At 32.4% G+C, this 18,528-nt stretch overlaps 1 protein-coding gene across 7 annotated transcripts; it reads right to left on the reverse strand.

Moving 5' to 3' along the window:
* Nucleotides 1–1,162: 1,162 nt before the first annotated feature.
* LOC134250895 (transmembrane protein 164-like) lies at nucleotides 1,163–18,519 on the reverse strand. Of its 7 annotated transcripts, none has more exons than XM_062733259.1 (8): nucleotides 18,361–18,519; nucleotides 16,007–16,087; nucleotides 9,954–10,021; nucleotides 6,577–6,949; nucleotides 3,083–3,199; nucleotides 2,743–2,821; nucleotides 2,540–2,640; nucleotides 1,163–1,833 (listed from the first exon to the last, which is right to left on the reverse strand). In XM_062733259.1, the coding sequence occupies exons 4-8, from the start codon at nucleotides 6,940–6,942 to the stop codon at nucleotides 1,531–1,533; spliced, it is 966 nt and encodes a 321-aa protein (XP_062589243.1). In that variant the 5' UTR covers nucleotides 6,943–6,949; nucleotides 9,954–10,021; nucleotides 16,007–16,087; nucleotides 18,361–18,519; the 3' UTR covers nucleotides 1,163–1,530. The 7 variants fall into 7 exon arrangements, with proteins under 7 accessions (XP_062589243.1, XP_062589242.1, XP_062589244.1 ...); XM_062733255.1 differs by having other exon boundaries at nucleotides 1,165–1,833; nucleotides 6,577–6,952; nucleotides 18,361–18,518; XM_062733258.1 differs by lacking the exon at nucleotides 16,007–16,087 and having other exon boundaries at nucleotides 18,380–18,519.
* Nucleotides 18,520–18,528: the final 9 nt, after the last annotated feature.

Here is an 18,528-nt window from a genome sequence, read left to right on the forward strand (position 1 = left end):
ACTGAATATTACTCTACATACATGTAAATTATGCCCAAATACACAATTAAATTGAAGCACAGTCTAATAAAGAGGGTGAAAACAATGAAACTAAGAAACGATGACTTGGTTTTCTGTTTTTTTTTTTTTCTTTAAAGAGGAGGTGAAAGTATCTTCCATTTATTAATTGCATTGACTTCACCCAGTATTTGCAAAATAATTCTCTAGTAAATTGTGCATCTCTAAAGAATTTACTATAGACATTTCTTTGGGACTTCAAAAAGATGTCAAATTTGGGGTCAAGCACTATAGAATACTGAACTTAACAAGTCAAAATATTTATTAAATCGTTTCCTTTCCAGATTCCTGTTAAAGCACTAAAGCAATACAAAACAGTAATATATCTAAACAGGATCTCTAGTTTTTGATCACAGATGTGTGAACCTTAAAAACATTATCACAAGATATTCTGTATTGTTAACCTTCAAATCAGTAAAAATAAAAACAGTAAAAAATGGATATTAGTTGCCCAATTCATGCATCTATAAGTAAGGCCAAAAAAATTAATTAATAGTTTCTCAGGCCAAAAAAATTCAAAATTCAAAGTGGCAGGCAGGCTTTTTTTTTAAAGCAGGTTTTACATCTTTTTTAAAGCCATTTGTTCAATAAAATGATGATTTCTACTAGTTCTTAATTTTTGAAATTAGTAATAAAAAATATTCAACTTTAAATAATGAACTTCTAAACATTTATTCAAAAAGTTAATTCATAAATATTTACATCTGCAAATGCTTTCCTTTATATAACACTACTAAAAGGAATGCGTATCTATAACTGTATAAATACAGGTACGGGGTCAAGAGGTCATAAATGTGCGTATGGATAATCGTTTGACGTAATTTCTCAGTGACGTCATAAAGGGTCGACGCGCGTTCAGTGGATTACATACTTGCCGTTGAGTTTGAAAAATAATGCATTTCACACGTTAAAAGTCACAATCAGGCAAATGTAAAGTATGAAACAGTCACAAATGTAAATATAAGTAATAAGGTATCATTTTAAAACTGATCTTTCGGGATATAAATACGAGTTGGTACAAGATTAAATTCATCATGAAGGGCTTTATGCAATTTAATCTCGTGACCAACCCGTATTTATAGCCCGATAGATGTTTAAAAATGATACCTTATTTCTTAAATATTTTAAATTTAGAAGAAATTTATATTGTTTTTCCAATAAAAACGTCTATCTCAGCATTTCTGAAAAGGGGGATAACTCAATTTTCTTTTTCAACTTAGAAAAATAAGTTATTCCCCTTTTCAATATGTCAACAAAATTGATCAATGCGGCCATTTTTGAACTGATGTGGCGGTGCCTCAGAAACTATTAATTAATTTTTTTGACCTAACGCAAAATTATATCATTAGTTAAAAAGGACAGGTATTTTCCACTTTTGTGAAACACATCTATTCACAGATATTACTAAATCTAAAATAATGAAATATTGACACAGAGGAAAGTCTTTTTTGTAGAATTAAAGCTAGTTTTGTTTCAGGAGGACTTTAGATGTCCATTATTGGGGTTGGGTTGATGGTCCTGGTGACTGATGACACCGTTCTTGCCGGTGAGATTGTCAATAGGCGGCGGTTCCAGGACCCAGTCAATCTTAAATACCAACTCCTCTTCCACCTTTACTGAAGATCGGAGGAATTTGTTTGAGAGCCACGTGTAAAACTTGCCCAGAGTTGGTATGAGAAGTCCTTGATGCGTCATTGCACAGATTCGATAATATGGTCCATAAAATGGATCTGAAACTGCTGGACAAAGCATGTTATTCAGATTCACCTTTGATATCTGAAAAATTTAATTTTGAATTTTTAGAAATTAAAAAATTGATTGGAAAGATGTTTTATATGATTGTTGTACATTTTCAGGCTTTGTCTTCTCAAATTTGAAGAAAATATTCATTTAATATTTCTGAAAAGTGAGTAGATTTCTTTTTAAAATGTCATATGCTTGATTAATTTTTTTCCAAATATGGCCATTAAGTAATGATATGTTTGTGAAATATTGAACCCCTGTCCCATTCATGCACTTAGTCCAAGGGACATAACCCTGTCAAAAATTGCTCACTCATACCCAAATAAGTGCCTGACTTAGATTAATTTTGTATACCAAATTTCATTTCAGTATGTGCAACCTTATATGCAAAGAAAATCAACATAAACTGTTGGTGGACCTACAGACAAACCAACCAACTGATAGCAGAAAAGTAGTATGCCTTCCCTTCTTTGAAAGGGGCATATAACAATAATAAATTTACATTTCCTTCTAAAAAATATGTCCCATGAAAATAATATTTTTAATAAACCTTCAAAGTTTTTTAATGCCACAATTACTTCAAAAAAACAAAAAAACAAAACAAAAAAAAAAAAAAAAAAAAAAAACCACCTCCCACCCAAATATTCCAATACAGGAGATTCTGGGGAAAAGCTAAAAAAAAAAGGAAGATGGAAATAACAGTGTAACATGAAAACAAAACTATGAGTAAAGTACGTACATAGGCCAGGTACTGCACTGGTACAAAGTATATGATGTATAGGACTCCCATAGATACTAAAGCCCAGCTAAAGTCTAACACAGGCTCAGCAGTATAAGAACCTAAATCAAAAGTCAAACAACAAGTTTACATAAAAATTTTTAAAAATCTATTAATATTATCAATTTACTATGGTAAAAGTTAATTGCATTATTATAGTGTACCTCTGATTTTGAGTAAGTAGAATGGAATGACTAGCATCAGCAAATGTTGTATATAGTATACTTCTGTCTCAAATGGCAACTGTAAAATTCAATAATGATTTGTGAGTATTTATTACAAAGGAGGACTGTAATGAAAAATGTGTTTATTTGTATGACTATATTATAAAATAATTCCAATCCTTCTATATATACTTTATGCTCTACAGTTTTAAAATTTAGGAATCAAGAACAATACTTTGAATTCTAAAATGTTTGACAAGCTAGCTTAAGCACAGTTAGGACACTTATAAGTTTGTATTTTTTATGATCAATTAATTTCCAAACTATAAGAAAACCTTACCAATCGAGTATTTATAACAGGAAAAAGTATAGCAATGGGTGCCCCTGTTAACATGTGTAGTTGAATTCGGAACACTGATGTTGCTAATCGTCCTGGCGGTGCTGCCAAGCAAAAAATCTGGGGGGAAAATACAACAAGAAATTAAAAGAAAAGTTTTGAGTCACTAAACTGTAAAATAAATTTCTATAGATATGGGTGTATTTTTATGAAGAAAATGTCTTGCATAGATTTCTATATATTTCCTTAAGCAATTAAAGCTCTTTTAATACATTTTATGAGGAAAGTGTCTTGCATAGATTTCTACAGATTTTTTATACCCTTGAATCACGAGTTTTCGTGGCATGATTTTAAATCACATATCATTTGTTATTTGTTCAGAAGGTCATTGAATTCTCGCATAGTTGCTCTTTTGATTTTTTTTCTGACATCATGTTTTCGTGGTATTTATAAAACAAGTAAACTATGGAAATCTAGTTGGGGAAAATCCTTATAAATTTTACAGTGTCAAAAACACTAGTTGATTGACAAAATGATTACATTATTTGACATGGAAATTTATTTGTTGTTAATTAAGACGACATCTATCTAGGCGTGCCTAAGCTGTATTGCTAAATAATGTAAAAAAAATTCTCTTTCTCAAGAGTTGGCTAGAAGTAATTTTGAAAAGCTTTATTTGAATGTTTCATGTTTTAAAATATAAATTCCATGTATATTTAAAGAAATTAAATGTTTATTTCAATTGATTATCAATGGCACAATATCTTTTTATCATATAACTTCTTAACACCCCCAATATTTTCTTTGAAAATTATATAAAAATGTGTCACTAGATCACCGTAGAAAAAATATCAAAAGTGGGAAATTCCAAATTATTGTCACATGACCGGTAGCTGTATGGATAGTTAACAGACGATGATACGCAGGATCGCGGCTATTGATGTGTAAGTTTGGTTTTCTAGTTCAAAACATGACAAATAAGCATATATTACTCTAATTGTCAAATTTCCAAAATATGCATCAACTCACTCGCTATATTTTATTTTGGCTAAAATAGGTTTAATTAACATTTGGTCATAAAACATACACAGGGTTCCCCTTTATTAATAGTAAATATGACGTCATTTCGATCTCGCATTGTGCGATTATTCCTAAAAATAAAAAATCCACGAAAACGTATACCCAAGTATACGGTATTCCTCGAAAACACTGTTATAAATTCTATAACAATTAACTTATACCATGTATTGTACAGTGTACATTCCTGGGTTATGACGTCACAATCGTGCTGACGTCATAATAGTAATGACATCATTGAGTACTTTGTATTGTATATTGTTACCATGTAAATAACTGTGTTTAGTTTAGATAAAGTATTTGTACCGAACAGATGTGTTTTATCTTACTCGTTACATTTTGGTGCCGTGACCAGACCGTGACTAAACTTTAGCAGAAAATGGAATTACGAAAACTGAAAGCCACCAGGGCTGGAAACAGAAGCGTTGTTTCGAGGAAATTAAATAGATATGAAGGATCTGAAGAATGTTCCAAAGAAGTTTTCTTGTTAGTTTACGAGGACTTGAGGAAGAAGAGAAGTCTACTGGATAATTTGGATGAGCAAATCCTGAGTCAGACAGCTGAGGAGGAGATCGAGAATGAAATCATTGAGACAGATGAATATAATACAGAGTTAGACATAAGACTGAGGCGATTTAAAGAGTTCATTGACAAAAATTTTATTCATGCAGCTGGGGAGAAAGATTCTCACAAGTCAAAAGATGAATGTGTCGTATTAAATCCTCTTGAAGTAAATCAAATTCCAACTGATCATACAACAGTCCTTAGTTATCCTATCCCACCTGTACATGAGCATGTTCCTGTGCCAATGCCGTATAGTGACTCGACATTTCAGAGAATGGGAAATTTTCATACAAAGGCTCTGAACAAGGAACTTGAGATAAGAGAAGCAGGAACACATTTGGACCCAACAGAAGAAAGTGCAACAGTTACGGGTATTTTCTACAAATACTCTGAATCCATTGATGAGCAACCCCAACGGAACTGCATTCCTCGGAATCATCAAGTTTGTTGTGCATTTTGCAAAAAGTCACATCTTTCAAGTGGTTGTGCTAAATACACAAAACACAACGACCGGATGAAAATTGTCAGACGTGACAAACTGTGTTTTAATTGTTTAGGCAGACATCTTGTCTCAGAATGTAAATCTAAATTCAACTGTAAAACTTGTAAAAGACGTCACCATACAAGTTTGTGCACTGTTCATAATGCCGTCACAACCAAAACGGAGATTACCTCTACATTACAAGCTAAGACTAGAAAAATCAAGAATCTACAGGACCACATAGAGAACTATAAAAGCGACATTTCTAAATTAGAACAGCAGGTAAAAGAACAGAAGACCTTGACTGAGAAAACGATGAAGGATGTTAACTTTTTGCATAACCGATTTGCAAAGCTTCAGTCCGAATATGATGCACAGTTAATTGCCACGAATCAGTTGACTGCTGAGAACCAAACTCAAGTAACGGAATTCAAGAAAAAAGAATTTGAAGTTATTATATGCTCAAACAGGAGATACCGCGACTAAAATCGTCAAGAGAGACGTCGCAAAGGAAATTTCAGCAAGTGGGAGAAAATATTCATTCACATGTAGAGAAGCATAGAGAAACTCCAGGAGATCAAATTACTGGTATGAGGAGGAAGTCAGAGGTATCCAAGAAACAAGGTAACGTTCATAAGAATAACCGGAAACAGAATTACATAGACGAGATCCTAGAAAAAATGAACATCATCTACCGACTGGAAAAGGAAGGAAACCGCTACACCAATGAGGCCAACAATCTAACTCAGAATTACGGAAAAGATAAAGTCCATAGCATGCAGATTGTTGACAAGAAGATTTCTGAGGATGACACCGAAATCAGACAACAACAGAACATGTACAAGTCTTTCAGAGATGTCCAGGGGACATGCAGCAAAAATCTCATCGAATTACAGGATGAAATCACCGAGATGAAGAGGAAGATGACAATTATGGATCATCAAATTGATCTGCTTAGGGAGCAAAATCATGCTAGAGAAAAATGCGTTTATCAAGGAGTACTTCGTACATTAGAGTGAATAGAGAGGCAATTTTTTCGTGGCCCGGAGAAATGATTGTGTCGATAAAACGATCCGAGAACAGTTGACGAAAACTTTTGTCCGAAAAATCATCGTGCCCTGCAGAGGATGTTATAAATTCTATAACAATTAACTTATACTATGTAATGTGCAGTGTACATTCCTGGGTTATGACGTCACAATCGTGATGACGTCATAATAGTAATGACATCATTGACTGCTTTGTATTGTATATTGTTACCATGTAAATAACTGTGTTTAGTTTAGATAAAGTATTTGTACCGAACAGATGTGTTTTATCTTACTCGTTACAAACACATGGGGAACGGTGCCAAAAGTGACTTTATTTTTCTCACCTGCATCATTGTTGCCACATGACATGGATTAAGAATATAAATCATTTGCTTAGTAGCTAATTTAAAGCCCAGCTCGATACCAAATATCAAGCAATGCACTACCAAAAGAATTCGTTTTCCCACAGGGTCTGGTTTGATGACAGGGTTTTTAGGAAGAGTTAGTCGAGTGACGGCGCCGTACAGAATCAGTCCTGCCGCAGTACAGCTGATCACAGTCTCTACAATTCTCTGTTTAACACTGATAAAGTCCCTACACTCCACACCCCCATTTCCAGCCAGGTCAAAGTTCACGCCACTGTATGCCCAGGCAAACAGCCCTGTGGTGTTTCCTGGCTCCTCCATAGCTTTCCTAACACTAGATGTCATAGACAATCTACTGAAAGAACATTACACGTTTTATTATTATTTACTAGAAATACATGTTATTGAGAAAAAAACAATTTGTTAACAAATTTTAATGTTGAAGATAAAAAGTTTTTTATCAGATATTAATTTAACCTATCCTTAGTATGGCTATGAAAAAAAAGGCTGGACTAATTAGTGTCTATTAAATGTAAAACAAACAAGAGGCCCACGGGCCTTATAGGTCACCTGAGTATCATGTAACAAGTTTCCAGCGATTGTATTTGCTTCGTGTTTTAATCCAAAAGCCATGAAATTCACAAATTTTGAAAGAGGCACCATTGCTTATCAAAGGGCAGATTTCAAAGCATTAATTTATTTTTAGTCAAAGTACCCCCCTGGTACCCCTGACCCAGGGGCCCTGAAATTATCTATTTTGAAAGAGGCCCCTTTCTTCATTATAAGGCCAGCATTTTTTTTATGTGTAGGTTTAGTTATGAACATGAGAATAAAAAAGTCCCAAAGGAGAAGGAAATAAAAAAAAATTTGGATAAATCAATTATTAACATTTGTACATTTTGCTATTCTAATAGGCTCCTTACCACTGGACACATGATGCTTAGACTGTAAGCTATAACAGAGACCTAAACAATGTCGCTGGCAATATGCAATAGCTACCACGGGCAGTTTAAAACCTTGGGGAGGAAAATAATTTACCGACAGATACTTTTGAAACGAATACATAATTATCTCACCAGCATGTCATTGTGCAACAAAGTCGTCAGCATTTTATTTGTCCTTTGAACGGGTGAAACGTTTTGAATGTCACTCGTATCGATGAATTTTACACTAAACCAAGCTATCTTCATTTACCCGCCGTTTCATCTTAAAACCGGAAGTGCGAGTTCGTTAATTTGAAATCTCGATCCCGACTCAAATTTGACATCGGAAAGAAAAAAATTGTTTTATTTTTTCTGAAAATTCAAAACCTTGAATTGAGGGTTTGTAAAACTGAAAATAAAATCCTAGCCTTAAATATGTAATTAGATCATTAGTAGGAGCAAAGGATAAGATGTTCAAAGAATTCATGCATTTCACTGTATAATCATTAGAGCCCCACCCTAAAACAAGAACCCCTGCCCCTGGGGCCATAAAATTCACAATTTTGGTAGAGGCACTCTTGCTCATCATAACTATGTACTTAGTTAGTTTATTTAATACCCAGGAGCAGAGAAGAAGATTATCAAATAATTCATGTATTATCACTACATAATCAATAGAGCCCCACCCTAACACCAGAACCCCTGACCCTGGGGCCATAAAATTCACAATTTTGGTAGAGGCACTCTTGCTCATAATAACTATGTACTTAGTTGGTTTATTTAATATCCAGGAGCAGAGAAGAAGATTTTCAAAGAAATAATGCATTTTCACTACCTACTTATTTAGCCCCGCCCTAGCACTAGAACCCCTGACCCCAGGGCCATGAATTTCACAATTTTGGTAGAGGACTCATTGCTGATTACAATCATATAAACAGTTTGACTGCTTGATGTCCAGGAGTAAAGAAGAAGATTTTTAAAGATTGCATTAATTTTAGTGGTTTTGGCCCCACCCCTCAGGCCCCAGGGGGGCAGGGATCATGAAATTCACAATTTTTGTTTCCCTTCACCCATAGATGCTTTGTGCCAAATTTGGTTGAAATTGGATCAGTGGTTGCAGAGAAGAAGCTGAAAATGTTCAAATGTTAACGCACGACGAACGACGCACGACGAACGACGCACGACGACGGACGAAAACGGATAGCAATAGGTCACCTGAGTTTACTCAGGTGACCTAATAAAATGCTTTTATATACATGTATTCAATAAAAAAAGGTCAATATTATCTATACAGGAAAAGTCAACATAATTAATATTGAGCTCCTCTTAAAAAGATTGATGGTCATTAACTCACATTTTTTACTGATTTGGATTCTGTCTAATAAATTGATCTACTTATTCTGATTCAATTATACTGTTGCAACTTCTATAAAAATCATATCAAGATATGGAATGAAATATATGGAGAAAATGAATAGCATTTAAGCTCAAAATCATCAAATGATAAAAAAATAGAGCAGAGCGAACAAAGACCTCTAAAACATCTGAGGTGGGATCAGGTACCATGGAGGAGTGAGCATCCCCATGCTGACCTCTCACACCTGCCGTGTGCTCCTTGTCATGATCGAGAAATAATGGAAAAATCTGTCCACAATTTGTATATACATGTAATTGCCTAACGATTAGTATGATTATGAAAAACTCAGTCAGCATTTGACTTAATGATTAATTGTATTTGCTGACAAGGCCATTGTATCAACCATAGAACTTACAATTGATGACTTTAAACAAGACTGCTAATATTCTTGTTTCATCAACTTGAATGTTTGTCAAAAACTTACCTCATTTAAAAAATTGTTCATATGTAGAGCAATATGCTCTTGCATATCAAATCAACTAAGAGATATAAACCCTGTATGCAGGTGATGAAGGTATATGATAGGTTTTGCTAGTAACACTGGGAGTTTTTATTTCAATGAAATGTATAAAAGGTATTGAAATTTACGAGGAGACAGTAATTGTATGATTCTGATATACAGTGGAGCCTCATTTATCCGGACGCTTTGGTCCTAGTCAATTTGTCCGGATATGTGAAGTGTCCGGATATCTGAATTAACAGTTAAACAAGAATAAATAACAATAAAAAATTCTGTTCTGAAGAAAAGTCGTCTGGATACTGAAGCATCCGGATATCTGGCGTCCGGATATCTGAGGGTCCACTGTAGTAAATAGGACTAAAGCTCACTTAGTCTAAATGTATTAGAGAGAAGGTAGTTCCTTATTCATGTGTTATTTCCTCTTAAATTTTAGTTTGTCATAAGGAAACATCAACACCCTTCACAAACAAACTTTATCTATTATATACCTATAAAATATAACTGTTATGTCTCAACCCTCAAAAACTAAATTCTGAAAGAAATGTACAAGACTTACCAAGTTTCATAGCTTGCCAAATCTTCATGTCATGAATCTGTTGTGCTCACAAACATGCACGCATTCACCTGTAAAAATATGATCCAGACTACCTCTCAATATGGGTGAAATATCTAAATATCAAATGACATGAGCAAGAAAGCACAGTGAAAATGTTAATATTATCTGGCTAAATATAAACCTATAAGATTAAATGACAATTTTTCACATGTTCAGCTTTGATTTGAGCATTTCTCTTCAGACATTGCAATAACATTCACTGTTTTTTTTTTTTGGTCATATCAATTATATTGTACGTATTAATTTTTTTCAAATCCATAACTATAGTGCTGTAAGATTTTTTTAAAAGGGGGAGGAGGTTAAAATGTTTATTTACATAGGTGATGGATATTTATTTCATAAAATATGTTTGCTTCTTCCATTTTTTTTTTTAAATATATATTTTTTAAGTTACTAAATTTATTAATAAAAATAAAATGATAAACAATAAATGTCCAGCTTTAAAAAATCCTGTATCCAACAGATTTTCTGAATAACGATTATCTATATATAACAAATTAAAAAGAAAATCTCCAAATTTGGAGCATATGAAAATCTACGGAAGTGTATTAGTGCCACTTGGACACTTCACTTTTTTTTAATTTCAACACTTTAATCTGTAAATTTTACACTTTAATCTGTAAAATTTACACTTTAATCTGTAAATTTTACACTTTAAAGTGTAAATTTTACACTTTAAAGTGTAAATTTTACACTTTAATCTGTAAAATTTACACTTTAATCTGTAAAATTTACACTTTAATCTGTAAATTTTACACTTTAAAGTGTAAATTTTACACTTGAATCTGTAAAATTTACTCTTTAAAGTGTAAAATTTACACTTTAATCTGTAAATTTTACACTTTAATCTGCAAATTTTACATTTTAATCTGTAAATTTTACACTTTAATCTGTAAATTTTACACTTTAAAGTGTAAAATTTACACTTTAATCTGTAAATTTTACATGTTAAAGTGTAAATTTTACACTTTAATGTGTAAAATTTGCACTTTAATCTGTAAAATTTACACTTTAATCTGTAAAAGAGCAAGAGCCACTTTGGGCCTTACTAGGCCCTGAGAATTTCTGATAAATCAAAACCGATCAGTTTAGGTTGCAAATGCAGTATATTAGGGTGTTGGTGACCACGTATCTATTAATCGTGACGTAATTTCCCATCTAGTCAATGCATTATGACGTCATAAAATGCGTCATTTTCCTCATATCCTGTAAATTCCTTTGAAAATGACCTAAAGTTGAAGCATTTTTTCAATATTTCACATAGAGCACAACCTCTGATCCAAAATATGCAAATACATAATGAAAGATCTGTTTCTGAAGATCAAAAAACATGTTCTATTTTTTGGATCGTGGGCTGTGCTCATATTTTAATTCTTTGCTGAAGGTGGTCAAATACGCATGTTTTCTGCAAATTTCAAGAACATTGCAATTTCTCAAACCTGTTTTCTAATATCTGGATTCTCAAAACGAAATTTTATTATAGAAAATGAAAGCACCAAGTGTCTACTTTATTTTGATATATGAAATGGGAAAGAGGGTGATAGTTAATTAATTGATATAAGTACAGGGCCATTTTATGCATAAGATGGCTCTTGCTCTTTACAGGTTAAAATGTAAAATTTACACTTTAATCTGTAAATTTTACACTTTAAAGTGTAAATTTTACACTTTAATCTGTAAAATTTACACTTTAATCTGTAAAATTTACACTTTAATCTGTAAATTTTACACTTTAATCTGTAAATTTTACATTTTAATCTGTAAATTTTACACTTTAAAGTATAAATTTTACACTTTATTTGTTAATTCACATAGTCAATTTAGCAACTTCACACATCCTCAGTAACACATTTTTAAGCCAACAGACCATGTTTCGTGCATGATAAAATTTAATTCTGATGTTTTATATTAAAGTAAAACTTTTCTTTGAATATAAAGTGAAGAGCATATCAAACATACATGCACATATTCCCGATCACAGGTGCTTGAGGACCCCTATCCCCCCCCCCCCCCCCCATATATAGATTCCAGGGCCTGTTAGACTTTTTTCACATAAATAATATATGGATGACACAATTGTGATATAATCTATAAATCCTATCAATTCAGAAAATTTGCTTAAACTAACATTTTATTGGCTTACAAATGTGTTACTGAGGATGTGTGAAGATGCTAAATTGACTATGTGAATAAACAAATAAAGTATAAATTTTACAGATTAAAGTGTAAAATTTACAGATTGAAGTGTATAATTTACAGATTAAAGTGTAAATTTTACAGATTAATGTGTAAAATTTACACTTTAAAGTGTATAATTTACAGATTAAAGTGCAAATTTTACAGATTAATGTGTAAAATTCACACTTTAAAGTGTAAAATTTACAGATTAAAGTGTAAAATTTACAGATTAAAGTGTAAAATTTACACTTTAAAGTGTAAAATTTACTGAATAATCTGTATAATTTACAGATTAAAGTGTAAATTTTACAGATTAATGTGTAAAATTTACAGATTAAAGTGTAAAATTTACAGATTAAAGTGTAAATTTTAAAGATCAAAGTGTAAAATTTACAGATTAAAGTGTATAATTTACAGATAAAAGTGTAAAATTTACAGATTAAAGTGTAAAATTTACACTTTAAGGTGTAAATTTTACAGATTAATCTGTAAAATTTACAGATTAATGTGTAAAATTTACAGATTAAAGTGTAAAATTTACACTTTAATCTGTAAATTTTACAGATTAAAGTGTCGTAATTAAAAAAAAGTAAAGTGTGCAAGTGGCACTAATACACTTCGTAAAAATCATCAAATAACAGAGAAAAGTCTAAATATTAAAGATAAAAACAAAATAAACTCTTTTCTCCTAATATCATAGAGCTGTATATACAGTGTATATACAAGTATTGATTCAGTTCTGCTTTCATTAATCATTAACAAGAGCACTCCATCTCTATTAATTATATCTGAACCATAAAGTTTACACCCACACTATAGTGAATAGGATCATAAAATATTCAAATTTTCATCTACATATAATTTACAGCACATAATGAAACATTAGCAAACTTAATTCTCTTTGGGACTTAGACCATCACTTTATAAACATTATAATTCTGCTTTTAAAAAACCCATTGAAACCTTATACAGCAAAATATGCTAATTAATAAGCTAATAAAGAAGTGCCAGGGGTCGACAGATGATTTTGCTTCATTAAAACTGTAAATTTGATTCTTCTATCTGTAAGTATTAAACAATATAGTTTAAAGCCAATGTGAATGAAAATCACTTCGCTGTATTAAAGCATCAATTACTCCACATAAGCATGCAAACTGAAAAAAAAAATAATTTCAAATATAAATCAAAATACACATGTATTATCAATAATTATTAATATAGGAAATAGCAGCTATCCATTTTTTATCCAGCTATCCAGAAAATTGGATTACTTCCTATATTAATATAGTATCAAACTATAAAAGTAATATTAAGATACAGAGTACCTATACATCAAGCTGAGCACCCATTATATTCCTATATCAAACTTAGTCCAATCAATACACTAAGTAGTCCAGTCACAATCTGATCAGCCTCACGTGGTCAGGGGTAATTAAAGTAGGTTTTATATCACACAGGGAACACTATAATAACCACCTTCTTCATTATAAACCTAATAGAACCTACTGTAATAAAAACAGGGCTATATATCCACTATCTAGTGTACACATGGTTTACAGAGTTAAAAGATTCATCCTCCTCTATAGAAAACATCTGTATTATACTGGATTCTTTGTGACCTTTGACCTGTGAAAACCTGAGCCCCATCTGTTCTCCATTATAAGGTCTATGACGAACCCTGGTCCGACTTTATCAATACTTAATCCATCCTCTCTTATTGATTATCACTGTGTAAAAATCGCCTGTTATACGGTATATATATCAGTCAATAAAACTTCACCATTCTGCTCTAAACAATGAAGTATCTACTGCTTTAGTCAGGATCAGGTTTAAATTCATATATAAATCAAGTCTAGGTACTATATAGATAGTTGTTAATATCCACCATACTGCTGTATTGATATACATTATATAAATGCAGTTCTTAGCAGGCTGATGGCTCATATCTGCCATTTAAGGAAATGATATAATGTACTAAATCACAGTAGGGAATTTTGTATTTACACATGTAGCTGTATTTTCATTTGCATGGACACATTTTAAAAAGTCCATAATCCCTGGAAGTCAACCAACCTTTTGAAATGAGAAAGATTTTCTCTTGAAACATCATATTTCATTGAAACCTTTCAATTTTTCCTAAAACTTTTAAAGTGACAGACATACATTTCACCAGTAACTGAATTCATTGTTCATATAAGCCTTTAACATTGCTGGCAGATCATGATATGTATAAACCATTCCTCATATAAGCCTTTAACATTGCTAGCAGATCATGATATGTATAAACCATTCCTCATATAAGCCTTTAACATTGCTGGCAGATCATGATATGTATAAACCATTCCTCATATAAGCCTTTAACATTGCTAGCAGATCATGATATGTATAAACCATTCCTCGTACCTGGTGTAAGCCTAAATTTTGCTAGCAGATGTAACCAATGCTTTTCAGTTTTGAAAATCATCAATTAATGAATTTTCTTGGAAGAAGATGATTATATTCCAAGAACAAGGGTTTGTTTCATTTATAGAATATTAAAATAAGGAATTTTTTTATAATGTAGCCATGGGACCCTTTTGAATCATTTGTCCACCTATTGTACATATATTCATTACCTGTACTCATGCTAAATGATTCATGACCGTGAAGAGCAGAAGCCTATAAACTATGACAAGCTTGTACTTGTTGCAAAATCAATTTGAATTATCTCCTTCCACCATCACCAAACATAAGCTTAGTTATTCTGCTTTAACATGCTATACTCAATTCAATTTTAATACTATAGACCAACTCAAAGGAGATGCTTCTTGTCTTACTTCTAAATGATCCATTTTAACAGTCTGCAATTAACACAAACGATGATCAAGCTCAAGCTCAACATTATCCCGAGTTTGGTTGAAATTGCTCAAAAGAAAATGTGAGCAGTTTACAGATGAGGGACAGAAGATGACAGATACCCTTTATGCAGCCATCATCAAAAAATTGTTTGCCTTCTTCCGACCGACTGCCTAAAAAAACTCAATTTTTTTTTAACCTACAGGAAATGATGATTTCTTCTTATTTTTCCTAGATTTTCTCATCCTGTCAATATTTAAATTAGTATGTAGACATTTCTAGGAAAAAAAACTTTCCCAACTACCTACCTACCCATTTTTTTTTTTTTACACTCAGCAGAGGGAAAACAAACATTTATATTTTAAGATGGCCTGAGAAAATCTCACTAAATGAATCTTTGCTCATGTGAGCTTAAAACATTAACTTTATCTGCCTCTGATCAACATTTTACAAAATTCACTACAAAAATTTCACTTCAGCTCATTGCAATAAATCTTAACATAAAGAATAAATAACTTTAATGTATTAGTATATGAACAACAACAATATGTATATATACTTATAAAATACCTTTGTCAGTGAATGACAAAAGTTATACACAAAGTACAAGGAAATTTTAAATCCATATGTCAATAACATGCATTATTTCTTAATACAAACAGGATTTAAATTTAAGGAAACACTACATATGAACATTCATATGAAACAGTCAGACAAACATTTCCAATTCAAAAGAAGACAATGATGTGTTTCCCCAACTTCCCCTTCCTGATTACATGTTGTTGAAAATACTAGATAAAAGTCTACTTCCCTGATGTACATCATCAACTGTTGACCAGCAGTCTTGTAATGCTGAACCTGTTACAAAACCTTGACTGATATGACTGAGGACAAAACCTTGTTAAAACCCTGTTGAGGTCTATCTAAACAATTTCAATATTAATCAATATATCCAAAATTCTGACAAAGAAAAAAACTACCTCCAGATGAATTCTCAGTCACATAAAACCATGCACTTATCCAGTCGTTCCCTCTTTCCAACTTAATTCCCTTTCCCCTGCCTTATCCTTCTTTAATTTCAAATAGATACAAATTATGTGAGTAGTACTATAATTTGTAAAAGTATCTACAAACTAAATATGAACGTCCTGAATCTGTAGCTGACCAGACAACAGGATCTTCTAGTGACAGAATATGTACTTATGTATCACGATGTGCAATGTCTGATTAGTACTTCCTTTTTTGTTGCAAGCAACTCTTATCATTACAAGTTTCAAATGCAAGAGAATAGGGTGTGTGTGTGTGTGTGTGTGTGTGGGGGGGGGGGGGGTCAAATCTTTTTTAAAAAAAAAAAAAAGAGGGGGTGAATACATGTACCAGCAGAATTGTTTATTTATATTTAACTATGAACTATGTACATTTGGTTATCCATGTTTTTTTTATTTTATAATTTACATAAACATGATAAAGGTTTTGATTTGTAAATTATCTACTGGTTATAAATTAAAGATTGCTTTGTTTCATAAATGATATATCTGATATTCCCTCTGTCATTAGTTTCATACATTATCTCAATCTGCTATTGATGCATGCCTTTCGGTTGTATGTTCGTTCGCCCTAAAACTTTTTTGCACAGGGTCCGCTCACCCTTATTTAATGTAGAATAAAATTTAATGAACTTCTTTCCTAATTATTTGTACACTGAGATCAAAGGGAGATTCTTCAAAGGTAATCCCTTCAACATCCGCTGATCAGTTCTATAATGGACCTATTAACGTCTCAGTCTTTTGTTTTCAAAACATAGCGCAATTCGTAAAAATAACATGTATGTATCCACCTAATTAACATTGATATTTAATCATATTAATCATCTCATTAATTATAAAGAACACTAAGTCATTCAAAAAACATAAGAATCAAATCAAAGATTAATTAAGACTAAATAAACATTGTTCTTCTTATCAAAATTTGAGGGAAAAAAAAAAAAATACAAGTTCGTAAGGGAAATAAATGCGAACAGGTAGATCGGGCGAACTAACCCGATACCATGCCTTTCTAAGTATTTCCAACTCACTCCAACATATTATTATATATCCCTTACTTGAAAAGAGGTGTGTGTGTGGGGGGGGGGGGGGGTTAATGATTGGGATGTCTGTCCATCTAGCTGTATGTCCGTTCGTCTGGTACACTTTGGGATACCCATCTCTTATCTGCAACTCGTCCTATACCACTGAATGAAATTCAATGAGACTTTCACAGAATCTTTGTTACATAGTGCCATTGTGCACCTTCTATTTTACTTTGTCAGTTTTAGAAAGGACACATTGCAGAGTGATTTTCATTCACTTTAAAATATACTTTAAACCTAACAGATATGATTAATTATTTGCTTTTAGCGAAGCAAAATATTCTGTGGCCGGAACTGTATCATAATTCATAAGCCGGTTTTACTATATAATATACACATATTGGCATATTTGCAGATAAAGACAAGTCAGAAAATGACCAGGATGCTGAGGTTAAATCTTGTATCGACCGACTGACTAAGCTGTATGAATTCACCCAGGACAAGGTGATTTCACTGTAAAAACCAAGAAAAATTTGTTCTGGGGTGTAATCATCATTAAATTGGGTGTTGCATAAAATATTATGCTCTATAAGGTGGTTGAGGGGTTGGTGCCAGGGCTACCAACTCACAATTTCATTCAAAAAGCTAAGCCTAGACGCCAAATTAAATTAAAAACATTCGATAATTGTGAAAATACAAACATTCTTTCATCTCAAGTCAAAAATAACAGCAAGTGTCTCGAAACAACATCTACGAAAACTAACCAATACCGCTCATCATTCTTTGTGGACACAGTCATCAAATGGAACCAACTGGAGGACAATATAGTTTGCGCTAAGTCTGTCGAGGCCTTCAAGACCGCCCTCGACAGCTTGTGTCAATAAGTCCGACACGCGCTCTCTCACCGTCGTAGAAAAGCCAGTATTGGTCACTTCGACGTATATATACAGATACAGATACATTATAGCATAGGCCTGATCATTAGATCTAAAGTATTTTGTCAATATTTGGTCCTGCTTGAGAAGAAAAAATTCTGAAACTTGATACGTTATTAATCCGATATAAATATTGAGGATATAATAATTAAAGAGGAATAATTAACTGTTTTAGCCCATTCAAACAATCAGAATATTACAGGACATGTACTATTATATGTGTGTGTGAACACGGTCGGTGACGAGTAGACACCTCACTTCAATATTTAGTACAGCAGACCGAGTTTTTCATTATGTTTTAGATTATCTTATGCAAACAAAATCAGTGAACCATACACTCACTTACCTACCTTATTATTTACTGCGATTTAAAGAATTCAATCGTTCAGACGGCGGCATAGAATTCTTTATGTGATGGATAAAATTGATCAAACGACCCCTGTTCCAGTGAACTTTGAGTATTGACAGATAGAAGCCGCATTACTACCGGATACAGCAG

This window comes from Saccostrea cucullata, unplaced genomic scaffold (genome assembly GCF_032062105.1).
Source record: "Saccostrea cucullata isolate Sc308-1 unplaced genomic scaffold, CSIRO_AGI_Scuc_v1 ctg1685, whole genome shotgun sequence".
NCBI classification, from domain to species: Eukaryota; Metazoa; Mollusca; class Bivalvia; order Ostreida; family Ostreidae; genus Saccostrea; species Saccostrea cuccullata.